This window comes from Ambystoma mexicanum, chromosome 1q, assembly GCF_040938575.1.
Source record: "Ambystoma mexicanum isolate Mex_15411 chromosome 1q, UKY_AmexF1_1, whole genome shotgun sequence".
In the NCBI taxonomy this organism is placed as follows: domain Eukaryota; kingdom Metazoa; phylum Chordata; class Amphibia; order Caudata; family Ambystomatidae; genus Ambystoma; species Ambystoma mexicanum.
In genome coordinates, this window is record NC_090922.1 from 33916889 (window position 1) to 33930474 (window position 13586).

Below are 13586 nucleotides of genomic sequence, written 5' to 3' on the forward strand. Positions count from 1 at the left end.
CATGAGATTACATTTCACTGGACCACAAAACACTACAGTGACTTTTACAAGATCTACAAATATGTTGGACAGGCCATACCGATGTCAGATGTGCACTTTGTAAGTGGTAGCAAAATTAGAGTTTTGCAGTAGTCCAAGCATAATAACACAAAGCCCTATACTTTGTCCAACTTTACTGACAATATTGAGCTAATGTGTGCTCTCTTAGTTACTGCATTGTTCCAAATCCTACAATCCCTGTATCACTAAATACATAAGTGAATACATTTGAGTATACTATAACTCAGAAGCTTGCATTTGGAAGCAAAATAACATTTTATTAGCAAAAGATACAAAAAAATAGTAAAATAGTTAATTACAAAATAATTAATAAACATCAGCATTTAAAATTAAACCAATGCGAAATTCCATATACAAAATTGAAAATATTGTGACATAAAACAAGAGACACAAAAGTGCCATGCACCAAGTCCATATAAGAAAATATTATCGTGATTCTTTCCCACACAAATACAAATAGATCTAAAGGTTTGTTACAGGAAGCATCTTCTGTAGCTTTGAAGAATTTAGTAATTCTTGCATAAACTATGAATCCACTGCATAGAAAAATAAACCGTTCTAGAATCTGAATTGCTCAAGTACAAAACTCCTTGCTTTAGAAAAATACTAATTTAAGTGAAGTCAAAGCTTGGAGGTGCTAGTGTGAATTACAATCTAATGTTTATTTTCTGAGGTAGATGTTCACCTAAGAGGTCCTAGCATACTCAAATCAGAGCGAGTGGTCAGCTTAAACCTCCCTGCAACATCGACTGACTTGGGATGTTGGTATGGACACTGTTAGACATGGATTTAAAGCAAAGTCATTGTTATTGCTATAACTCTCTGCGTACCACTATTGCATTTAACCATGATTACGTCAAGATCTGCACATGGCCTTTCTCTAAAGAAACAGGAACAAAAAGAACAAAAAAAGAGGTGTAGGTCTAGGGACATCTTTTGTCTAATTTGGCGACACCAAAATATGGGTATCAAGAACAGTGTTTTTTGAGCTAGAGCTGAATTTCCTACAGACTGAGGGACCACTATCTAATGAATCTTTAGCAAGAAATATGAAGTGATATCAGCACTTGGAAGCCGATGCCCGTGTGGCAGCTTCACTTTGCCCTTGAGTGAGGCGGTGTCAGAGCCGGTATGGCTTTCCCCTATTGAAGGCTGCTATAAAAAATCAGGGGAGAAGTCCTTGCAGTATATAATCGTCATCATATTAGTTACTTTAAGAACCCATTTGTTTGCTATGGGTCAGTGGAATCGGGAAATAAGCTGGTGGATTCTCTTTCTGGATTACATGTTAGAATGAAGAATGCTAGCAGAGATCTTCCCCCCCATTTTCCGTGCAAAACGTTCTTGTTTTAAACTCTTGGCTCAAATATGTTTTTATTTGTAATCTTCGTTTATGTCACTAGACCTCCTACTCGTTTAAACTACTCCAAGACATCTGTTCCATAAACGCTGCTCATCTTCTGCCACAGCCAGTTCTAGTGCAGTTCTAGTGATGCGGCGGCGGCAGTAACGCCTTCTCACTGCTCTGGAACCAAGAAGGTCGCAGGTGGAATGTACACACCACCAGTGGCGCACCGGAGAACGTTGCACGTTGCGCCTCACCGAGTGAAGCAATGGCTCTGTGTCCCTGAGCAGGCTGCCCAGAGAAGTCCACATGAATCCTTGATGCTCGCTCATTGCTTGAAAACAATCTACCCCAGTGACTTTCCTGATCACAATGCCTGCGCGCTACACTAAGGGGCAACCCAGAATTCATAACAGTATGGTCAGAAGAGAAAATACAAAAATTGCAACACAGAGCACATTTGGTACAAGAATTTCTCTTTACTTTTTTACCGCTATTAAGAGAGCTTAATATCTTTGAATGAAGGCCGACATCCCACAAAGATATACAGCGTGGAAAAGAGTGCGTGCAATCCCTGCAAAACCTTTTACAAATATCAGCCAGAGGAAAGTATTCCAGACAGTGCCCTGGCATGAAAAGTAGATGGAACGTGTTCCTCCGTCCTTGTAGTTCGTGGTTCACGTTGGGAGACGTCTGCTCAGCTCTGGTGCAGTTTGTAGGATGAAGCAGGCTGAGCCGGTGGAACAGGCACTGTTGTCAGCACTTGGTTTTGGAATACAAAGATTTTCACTCTTTCAAAAACCCAGAGGAAGATGAGCAGGATGCTGACATACTGGATCCAGGCGAACTTGATCATTTCCCAGAATCCTGGCTGGTATGTGGAATGCGCTAAGGAAACTTGAACAAAAGGGATTTGCATAAAACCAAAGAACAGGAAATACGAACAGGCTTCAACGTCTGTGAGAAATACAAAAGAGGAGACTTGAAGGCAGCCTAGGCTGAGAAGCGACGGACTCATCTGTTCTGGCCCCATGATGCATGCGTGCAAGGAAATGGAACATATTTATAGGAACTATGCGGGGACGGATTAGGCCGCGCCGCGGGCAAGGATTATCGGTCCAACTCAAGCAGACAGGCCAGGCCTACTGGGAGAGATGTATTCTTGAATGCTGCTTCATAATGAAAGGTCCCTTTATATTGTTCTACCTTGGTTTATATTAATTCTGGATAGAACCATCCCTCACTTTTAGCGTAGCCACTTTCCATAGAAAAGAGGTGTGCATTGGAGGCTCCCATTGTATAGCATTTAGTCCACACAACAAAAATGGCCTCTGAGCAGTGGCGAGGCAGCTTTTGGTGCCGTAGGTTGGGGGGGGGGGGGGCAGAGGGACAATGGGGGCGCACTGGGTTGCGTGGGGGAGGGACCCATCACCTACCTGCCTGGCGCCGCCACTGCCCCTGAGAGTGGGTACTATAGATTGATGCACAGGTATCTTTTCTCCTTTGGACTGCCTGCTCCGCCAGGCCCCGCCCCACACAGATGGGGTAGCACAGCACCCCTGCTTACCCACTGCCAGACTCGCCACCCCACTGCATACACCCGGGAATCAGGTAGAAATAAAGGGAAGGTGGGGAGCAGAGAAGAAGCGATGAGCCTGCTCTCCCTTCCACCCTGTCTGCCCAGCTCCTTTGCCTTTCCCATCTGGGGAGATGAGGTGGGCATGGCAGAGGAAAGAGGCCCCCGCCCCCGTTCCAGAGCATGTTCTACAGATGCCTTCATAGAGTTAGCCGGGTGACGCAGAGGCACATGGATGTTTCACTCTTAGCCTAATAATGAAATGAGCAGCATTGAAATGCCCCAGTCCTATCAATAGCATTTAGATGGGAGTTTGTAATTTGATGGTAGTACCTGTTAAAAGATGTACCAGACATTTAACTGCGATGCCTGGCATATGATGTGTGATGGCTGAGGGATGAAGAGATGATATGGGACAGATCTTTGCTGGACTTTCTCTTTATTTTGGCTGTCAGGGTCTGTCTCCCCTAAATAAAATAGTGACCCCGACAAGGGTCAACAGAAATATGGAGGTCTGAGCTTCTAAATGATCCATGTCTTGGGTGTGTCTCTATCTCCAAGGAGGGGTGTATCACAATTTTATGCCAGTCAGTCACAGTGTCTGGTGGTTTACAGTACTCTAGAACACTACTTTAGCTGTTGGTGGCCTTTCTTGGCAGGCGTGTCATGTGGGTCACAATACCATGTTGGTCCTCCTGGATGTGATGTGACCGGGCACCACCACCCCAGTGACCCTGGTTCATCTGAGAGGGGTAAGTAATCAGACACTTTAGAATATATGGCCCAACATCCCATCAGCACTTTACTCTTTAGCTGGTGTGTTGCATTCCTCTTCTCTCTTGGTTCTCTTTTCTTCATCCAAGTTGACATCTTTACAATCTCTCCCTCTCGCCCATCATTCCTTCACCCCATTTTGCCTTTCTCCCTTCTACAGGGACTGCCCTTCCCTCTATTTTACCTCTCACCTATCCTTATTTCTTTCAGCTGCTTTCCTTTCTCCACTTATCCTCATTGTGCTGTCTACTTTCCTTCACTCTAGTTTTTCCTATATCGCAGCATTCTTTTCCCATTTTCGCCCACTTCGCTCAGGTGTTTCACGTTCTCTGCACTCCTCCCATTTCTGTCACACTGTTCTCTTACTCTTTTCTTGCTTTCTTAAGTCATTTTATTCTCTCTATCTCTCCTCCGCGCCTTCTCCTCTACACATTTACTCCCTCTTTGCTCCTCATCACTTACCCTAGGTTGATTAACTCAGCAGTGGCTGCTCGTTCTGCGAAGGCAAGACACAGCAGAAGAGGAAGCACATGCTGGGGATGGTAATAAGTGCTGCCTGATTCCAATATGGCAACTCAGCATTTAGTGCCATCAGCTCAGGTCACTGATACTTAAGAGAACTTTATCTCCACTGGGAATGGGACCAAATATCAGGAAACAATCCTTGGGCAAACTAATAAACACATACAGGTAAGACATACAGGTAAATCCACTTTGAGCTGCGGGTTAATGGGGATGTTGATATTCAGAGTATAAAAAGAGGCTGGAGTTTGCAGACCATCAAAGTACAGAGCGAATGAGACCAGGCTGTTGGAGGAAGGAGTAGACAGCAAGGAGAGGAAGGTGTTCTAGGAGTGAAAGATCAGAAGGAAAGCAGAGGGGAGATGTCAGAAGAAACGGGAAAGCAACAAGGAAGGAAAGAGGAAGCCATAATAAACAATGCAGGAACAGGAAACGAATCAGAGAAGGGAGAGATGAGCAGAAGGAAAGCAAGTGGGAAGAAGCAGAGGAGGGACAGAGTGTTATCATGAGGAGTAGGAAAAAAGGCGACGGCAGTGGACAAGAAGGTCAAAAGAAGCACTAGTATTGTCAAAGTCAAGAGGGCCAAATGATGGAAGGGGGGGGTGGTGGTGGTGGTGGTGGTGGTGGTGGTTGGCAGATCGTTAAATGATGTATGAAGCTGTGCCTGGTAGAGCCCAAGCCTAGAAACCCCTGAGAAAGCAAACCTAGCAAAGAGAAATGTTAAGCGAGCTGGGAGCCTCAACCAAGGATGGTTGAACTTACAAGCTGCTCAACAAACTAAAGAAAACATGCCCACAAATAAAAAGACAGGCAACGATTGAGAAGTATGAAAGCTGGGAGGCATACTCCGGACTGAAGGGATTGGCAACAATATAACAAAAGACTTGCCTATCAGTCACGAGCCAACAAATGATAACTTAGGGGCTCCTGAGACCAGTAGGTGGCTTGTAGGTTTGAGCTGCGACGAAGTGCCCTATCTGACTCTGGGGCAAGAGAGCAAGGTGGCCAGGGAGTCAGATACCATTGCTCTCTAAGCGTTCCCTTGCCCACCCCACCATGCCGTCTCCGTCTTGCAGTAACCCCTTTAAGGAAACCACAAACATAGGCAAGGTAGCCAATCCACATGAAACTCTCGCTGAAACGGGTTGTCCCCTTAAAGTGGTCATGGGAGCCCCACTTCTTGTGAGATGTTAGGACAAGATACGTCCTACACAGCCCAGAGGGTGTTTTACCAGGGCTGCCAGAGAAGGAGTGTATTTCCAGATCACTGAAAGAATTATGCCACATGAATGCTAGAATGTAGAGAAAAAAACATGTTACATGCTAGAGTATGCTACTCGCAATGATACAGCACATGCAGGTGGCCATGCACCAAGGAAATCTCATTCCAGTCTACATTACCGTGAAACATTGCCATGAGCAGACCCAACCCTCAGAGCTCCCAGCAAGTAGTCCCGCTCCAGGCAGATGCTAAGTGAGAATCCAAAAAGGTAGCCAACATGAATCGAGGCTTAGGCCACGCTTCTGCGAATCTAGAGGCGGGGCAGTTGGAGTGAATTGGAGGTATGCCAGAGAACTGACAATCCAGAGAGTTGGGGAGTACATTGGAGAGGTGGTTGGAAAAGATACCAGCAGGTGAGAACATCATTATCTTTAAGAGGCAGTTGGAGTAAATATCGGGAGAAGGTCAATGACAAGGTGCTTGGAATAGACATCAGGAGGAAGCGAACACTGAGGAGTAAGCTTCCCAGGAGGGGGCAGAAGTTAAAACAGGTGGTGAGAGGGAGAAAGTAAGCAGAGAGAAGAAACTGCAGAAAGGAGGTTGGAGGAGTTGGAGAAGAACAAGCACATACGCACAAAGTGAAGAAAAGACCGATGTGCAAGCACATGATGAGGCATTGACGAAGAACAGAATGTGGTGAATGAGATACACAGTGTAGAAGAGTGGACAGGAGTTGTAGGAGACACACCCTTAAGTATGACTGTTGCAGCTTGTTGAAAAGGTAGATGTGAGACAGGCACTGTGTCAAGAGAGACACAGACTCAAATGTAACATTTTGAAAACTTGTATTATCAAACTTTGTGGGGTTGGTGTAATGTGTACCTAGCCCTAACTCAGAGAGGATTATTCCCTCAACTGATGCTTCTACGGGCTGTGGATGTCCTCAAGTCCGAAGCCAAAGTTCATCTGTGTCCAAACCTACGCTTGCCCTCACTCTTAAATCAAATGTGTTAGGGGTCTTCTTAAAGGAAAACTTGTGAATCAAAAGGAAATGTAAACCACAGCTGGTTTCAGGTAGTTTTAACCATAGGTGTCGTTCTGCCAGTTCAAAATAGTTCAATTCAACAGGGTTGCCCTTGGAACCTTCTACTTAGGGCTCTTGCAGCAAGTCAACAGTGTTCACAATGTCTCTGGGTCTCTTGGGGTTCCCTTCCCCAAGATTCGATCCTTCCAGTTCCAAATAAAAAGATACAGTCCCTGTTAGGCCTTTCACAGTTCCCTTCCCCAAGTCTAGGCCTCTTTCACAAAGTTTAAACATTTCTTTAGTGGGCCTTTTAGGGTTTCCAAGCCAAAGCCCCTCTTTACACAGTTTAACAAACAAACACACAAACAAAAAAGTTCCTCTTGTCAGGATGTACCTTTCACTGTACACTTCTTTCATGGGGGTAGTATCTGAGACTTTCAAGAATGCCAGGTTCTTTGCACCTCCCAGGCGCGACCACTCTGACTGCTAACCCCTCTCCTTATTTTGGCATCTTTTCTTCTCTTCCACTCTGTCCCTTTCCTCTTTACTGTGCTTCCTGCACACCTTTTTCTATTGTGCACACTTGCACCTTCTTTCCACCTTTCTGTGGCTCTTGCACACTTCTCTTTGCTTTTCGCCCTGCTCTCTTGCACCTTCATTTTCTCACCGTGCTTTGTTGCACCTTAATATTCTCATAAATGTGCCTTTAGCATTCTCTGCGTTTATTTCGGGTTGCTTGCACCCTCTTTCTCACTTTCAGTCGCTTGCACCCTCTCTTGGCTGTCCAGTTTCCTTCTCTCTGTCTCTTTGCGGTCTTTCTCCGTTTCGGGTCACTCGCACCCACTCTTCGCTGTTTCCGCACCTCTAGTGCCCTTTTCTTTTACTCCACTCTGCTTTCTTCCCGCTTTTCAGCTTTCGCTTACTTCGCTTTGCCTTTTCCCTTTTTCTTGCTTCGCTTTGCTTTGCCTTTTCTTGCTTTTACTCACCGGGCTCTTCATATTTCTCAACGCTCCCGCATGCTACTGAATTTCTTTCTGCCTCACAAAACTCACCAATAGTAGTGCAGCGCTGGCGAGCAGGTCAAAAGGTTGTTGGGTCAAGGTCAGGGTCTCACCCCTGCGCCTCAGACACCCCTGGGACCGGTACAAGTCCCAGGGGAAAGAGCACTGGTCTGACAAAGGCCAACAGAGTGCCTTCTGTCCCTCTCCGGCTTCCTGTAGACACGGCTCCCTCGCCACGCTGCAGCCATTTACACACACCGGGCCATTGTCTCGGCGCCCGCACTCCACCGGTCCTTCTGGGCTCCTCTTCCTGCAGCAATCTGCGTCTTGGCTCCTCTGGTCCAGTCAGCACCCTCAGCTCGCTCTCAGACTCTGGCAGAACCACCCCTTTTATACTGCAGGAGTTAGGTGTGCACAATTGGGGAAATGTGCCTGACTATTAGTGGGACAATTCAAAGGTGTTAGATGGTAGGCCGCTCTATGTTGTGTCTATGGGTAATCTTCATTGCTCTCGATCATCTCTTTCTCGTCCCAGTACTTGTTGGAATTGGGGAGGGGGAAACGGGTCAAGACCAATGAAGGTTCTTACAGGGCAAAGGGTAATAAGGTGGCTGAAATTGGGGAGAAGGGGAATGCCCAACTTGATTTTTATATAACCGGGACAATTCCCTTTCCCCCCATCCTATCCTTTTTTACTGGCAATTTGGAATGGTTGGATGGATGTGAATAAGAAGTCCTTTGACTTGAGTTGGGGAAGGATCTGTTGATGTTATAGCCAAACAGATTTTGTTCCCTCTGGTTCCCGTACTTCCCCACTCTTGTCATTCTACTATGTTGGACTTATCTTGATTATTCAAGAGAGATAAGAACCGAATATCCTATAAAGGCCTCTGGGAGGTCTTCCGTACCCCCTTGTTGCTCTAATAGGATACCACGTCTCATCTGAGGGTTTTCCCAGATGTATTACCCGGACTCCCCTACCCAGGTGTCCTCCCTCACTTGTCCACCCTCAGGGTTGGGATCCAAAAGCGATGACCCTCCTCAGGTCATCTGAATAGAGGAATCTCAGGGCTTACCTGGGAGAATACCATTAGGTTTCTCACATAGATCAGACAGGGGGGTATTGGGAAGGTTGCCAAGACCATGAGACAGAGAAAGAGGCAACCTGACCATACCTACAGAGAAGGCCAGCACCCATTTGAAGTGTTGGCGCTCATCCATTTGTCATCCATCCATGCCATCTGCTGTTGCCCTAACCTAGTGTACAATTGCATGGAGAGTCTTGAGACCAGGGGTGTGGTCTCCCCAGAAGGCTAGGACAAGAAGCAGAGAAGCAGAGGAACTGATCCAACAGAAGGAAAGTAAGAAGTGTGTGGTTTACTTAAAACACCACGAGTGACTGAACACTGATAAAATACACCACGGAAGGGATCTCCGGTCTGGGAATGGGAACCCCGAGAGACGTTTTTGTTGTTTGATTTCCTATTGTTGAGTTCTAGTTTCTTTAGTTGGCCCACTTATGCAACAATTCTGAATCAATGTGCAGGTTTTATCCCAAACTTCTGTACCACTCGTCTGTTGATCCTACCCAGCTTTGTGACGAAACCCAAGAAGACAAATATAGTGGAGTCTCCTCAGAGACCACATGAGAAGTGAGAAAGAAGCTCCATATAAGTGAGCTCATCCATGAGAGATTATCCTTGGGTAGGTGGGGGACGTGCTGGGCTAGAACAAGGATGACTTGACAATCAACCCAAGGCAGACACCGAAGAAATGGACTGTCAATAGCCCAGGCTTGCCAATTCTTGACAAAATATTGCTAGTGCAATTTAGGGTCTCTGGAGCAAGACTCAAAGTGCTAAAAGAGTCCTTCATGTAACCAGAGTCTCCGGAACCAAGGTTCAATTAACTAAAGAGACATGGTTAGTTCTATGTGGTCTCAGGAATGAGACCCAAGGAACTATGAGTGAGTATCAGACAACCATTCTGGTCATGAACTTTTGTTTAACTTTATCTCAGGGAAGGGGTGGACTGGAAACCAAACGTGGCCCTGTGTTTTTCCAAGGGGCCCCATAATACACTGTGCAAGTGAATGTAGCAAGCAAGTTGCACCCTCTGTGAGGTTCGGGTGGGTTCTCCCCTCGGGAAAATTTGGAAAAACGTGTCCACATGGTGAATTTGAATGCAGATTTGTCTCTATATAAAGATGAAAAACTAGTTAAACATAACAAATGGGGGCGTGGCCAGCGGGCAGTGGATACAGACTTAACCCTCTGAGGCCCCCGCTCCCAACTGCCATAATGATATGATATGATAAGGCATTTATAATGCGCCTATACACAGGTGTTTCAAGGCGCGACGAGGCAAGGGAGATAGGAACAGAGGGAAGACAGACAGCGATTCTACTAGGAGAGGTGTCATTCAGATCGCGCAAGTGCATGGGAAGGGGGAAGTGGGAAAGTGCGGGGGGGATAATTCTCCTCCATTATGCTGACTGCAACCCAGTATCGGCACATATGTGTGATGCCCCCAGGGTGCTGGGGTGAATATGTGGAGAACCCACAGATTAATTATGGGAGATCTGGAAGCCCTCGCTGACCCATGGCGGACGCTGAAGCCGAGACAGGCATATGGAATACTTGTTACAAAATGGCGGCGGCAAACCAGTGCTGACAAAAGGAGCGCAGTGAAACCGAAGCATCAGGATAAACCGAGGACCGGCACTCCGAGACCCCACAGATGCAACGGCCAAGCATGGCTGAAACCGGGCAGCGCCGCCCACAGGTGAGGAGATAATCGGTCCAGAGAGGCAAGAAGATTCTGCTGCATTACAGAGCCGCATCCGAGCGGCGGAAGACAGGAAGGAGTCAAGGACCGTGTGCCAGCACATAGAGGCACTCCTGTGCCCACACGCAATAATACTTGGTTTTACAGCAGAGACGTCACCGACACTGAGGATGGTAGGAGGACCTGGGATTAGGCAACGCAGCTAACCAGACCCCATTGGCCCCAACAGACTGATCCATTTTCATGGTCATGGATGTGTGGAGGATCCCAACTACAGGAACCACATCACCTTGTAACGAATATGCTCCCCAGAACCTCCAAGAAGGGGGTTGTTGATACAGAGGAGGGGGGGGGGGACTATAAGAATAAAGGAGCCATTTAGATGGCAGGAGTCTAAGGAGACAAGAGAAAGTTGAGGTTGAGGGGACATCCAAGCCCTACCCATGGTACAATACGTACGATCCCTGACTGTACTGAAGCTGCAGAGAGAGGGCAAAGGATGGCAGCTATGGCAGAGAGTAAAGGAACACAATAAAAAAATTATAAAGTCGAGACACCTAGGTCCCACTCACAGAATCCTGTGTTGCCAAGACCCCCGGACCTAAAAGGGACACACCCACCACCCTGGAAGACAAAATCCCATAAGTTTTGATGGCGGTGCAGAGCTCCAGGACGGCTCTGGTGTCCAAAATCGTCACGATAGGGGAGGAACTGAATTCATTGAGAGCACACATGCGGAAAACTATAGAAAGGCAAAGAGGGACAGATGTCAAAGTTACAACACTGCAAGGAGACATCCAAGCATTGAAAAAACAGGTCTCTTGGCTGTTGCACACAACTAAAATGCTAGAGGCATGGGCAGAAGATGCAGAGGGCCACTCACAAAGAATATCTGCACATAGCAGGCCTTCCTGAAGGGGAAGAGGGCGACTCAATGGAGTTGTTCCTAGAGAAGTGGTGCAAGATAGAGTTGGCAGCAAGGGTATCTCGAGATGGTTTGTGGTGGAATGGGGTCAAAGGGTCCCTACACACAGATCCCCCTTCCCTAGGAGGTAGGCCCAGGCTGGTGGTGGCCAGGATATTCAGTTACCGGGACTGCGATGCACTCGTGCAGAGAGCAAAATGGAAAGGCCTGATATGGGTTGCTAACATGTCGGTTATGAGATTGAGACTGGTGCTGCCACCACGGCAGATCTTGGAGGAAATAAAGCAGGTTTTAAAGAGAAAATGAAACCCAGTACATGCTATTTTATCCAGCCAGATTGAAGATTGTTCATGGTGACAGAAACGGGTTCTTTAATTCCCCAGAAGAAGCATGGGAATGGTAGGAAGCAGAGGGGAGTGGTCCACAAAGTCACCCATGAAGAGACCCGACGGGAGATCACCCAATCGTCGGGAGCCCAGATGCTGCACCGGTACAGGAACAGGAGGATGGTGGGCTCGTGGCTCATTGACTGCGAATGCTACAGAGACAGAAGACAGGTCCTGCACTGGCCGTGGAAGAGGACACAGCGAGAGGGGACAACAAGCAAGTCAAGGAGGGACTAGACCAGATGGAGACTGGGCCTGGAGTCCTGGGATGGACAATATGCGAATATGAGACAACATATCTGGAGGACAGCGGCATCAATTGCACGGAAACATCTTTGTTATTGTTGGCGGGTAGGAGCGGTGATTTGAGAGCAGGACTTCACGTGGTTGCCCACCACTTGCTTCACAGCAATATTTCTCATAATAGGTTGGGAAACTAAGGAGCCACGGGAGCCATAAGTTCCCCTTGAGGGGCGAATGGCAACTGTTAAGTGCCCAAGTTACAGGTATTAAGTTGGGGAAGACCTCAAGTTGGGGGGTATAAACCAAGTTGTTTGTTACTGGGGGGTCAAGTTGGGATCAGGGGGAAGAGGCAGATGGAGGACGGGGTTTACATGGGGGAGGAACCAGCTTGTTAAGGACGATCTAAACATGGAGTATGTCAAGCAAGAGGCCTGGTGAGAAGAGGCAGGGGCCTATTTTGAAATATCATGGGGATAGTCCAGATGTTAACCTGGAATGTATGGGGAATGGGTGATTCCAACACATGGAGAGACATTCTGGGGTATTTGAAGAGGTGGGAGATTCAAATAGCATTTCTCCAAGAGACGCACCTTAAAGCAACAGAACTTGCGAAGGTTAAAGCAAATTTGGTTGGAATGGTGCATGGTACCAAATACTCGGGGGTGTGGTGTGGTGATTGTGACATGGATTGCTGGAGGGGTTCCCATACAAATTACCAAGACATTACAGGACAAAGCAGGCAGGACAGTGGTGATTTTAGGAACAATGGATGGGAGGGACTTATTTCTGGCTAATTCACATGCCCCCTACGTTGATAATGACATTTCCCGGGAGTGGTCCGAATGATGGGGGGGTTAGGGACATAGGGAGTTCATGTGGCGAGGAGATTTCAATTGTTGAATCAACCATAACCTAGAGAGGGCAGACCCCAAAGCGACATACAAATCGCTTGCTGCAAAATCATTGAACTGGATCATGTCAGATGTAGATCTAGTTGACTTATGGCAGGAGTATAATGGAGAGATGAGAGGATACTTCTTCTACTCTCAGCCACATGGTGCCTACTGGCGGATTGATTAAATGTTAGTGGGAATGGATCAGTTTCTCAACTTCAGGGAGGTTGAATACTTAGGGAAGACATATCAGATCACTACCCCTGAAGAGCCACAACGACCCGGGGGAGATCGAGCAGGGCTATACCCAGCTGGAGATTAAGGGCAGAATCGTTGAGATGTGAGATTTATGTGCACGAGATTCATTGGTCTGTGGAAGAATATTTTGACATCAGCGAGGGATCGGTAGATGATTATGGCATAGTCTGGGAAGTGTTCAAAGTTACCATTAGGGTAAAGTCTTTAGCCACTTCCTGTGGGATCCGCTGCACGATGTAGACTATCTTAAAGGAGGCAGAAAAACGAATTGCGATACTGGAAGGGGAGTTAGCGACAGGAAACTAAAGGGAGGCTGAACATTTGTGGGAACGTATTATTAGGCAAAAGGAATGTGTGGGGAAACATGATTATGCAAAACACACAGTAAAGATTATGGAGAGGGAGATAGGGCAGTCGCCTTCTGGCATTGCTCCTTAAGAGAGAGGAGCCGCGGGGTACCAAAACCCAGATAGAATTCCAATCGGGCAAACTAATTACATCGCAGGAGGGCCTAAATAAGCTTTTTCAGGATTATTATGTAAATCGGCATAAGAGTAGAGGCCCGGCAGA

The 13586-nt window shown here is 47.0% G+C and overlaps 1 protein-coding gene across 1 annotated transcript in view; it reads right to left on the minus strand.

The window, feature by feature from the left end:
- Positions 1-296: 296 nt before the first annotated feature.
- Positions 297-13586, minus strand: part of TMEM231 (transmembrane protein 231) — a 515430-nt gene continuing 502140 nt past the window's right edge. Inside the window, exon 8 of the mRNA XM_069635458.1 lies at positions 297-2280. Coding sequence (XP_069491559.1) covers positions 2103-2280 — 178 coding nt within the window. The 3' untranslated portion in view covers positions 297-2102. The remainder of the gene's footprint in view (positions 2281-13586) is intronic.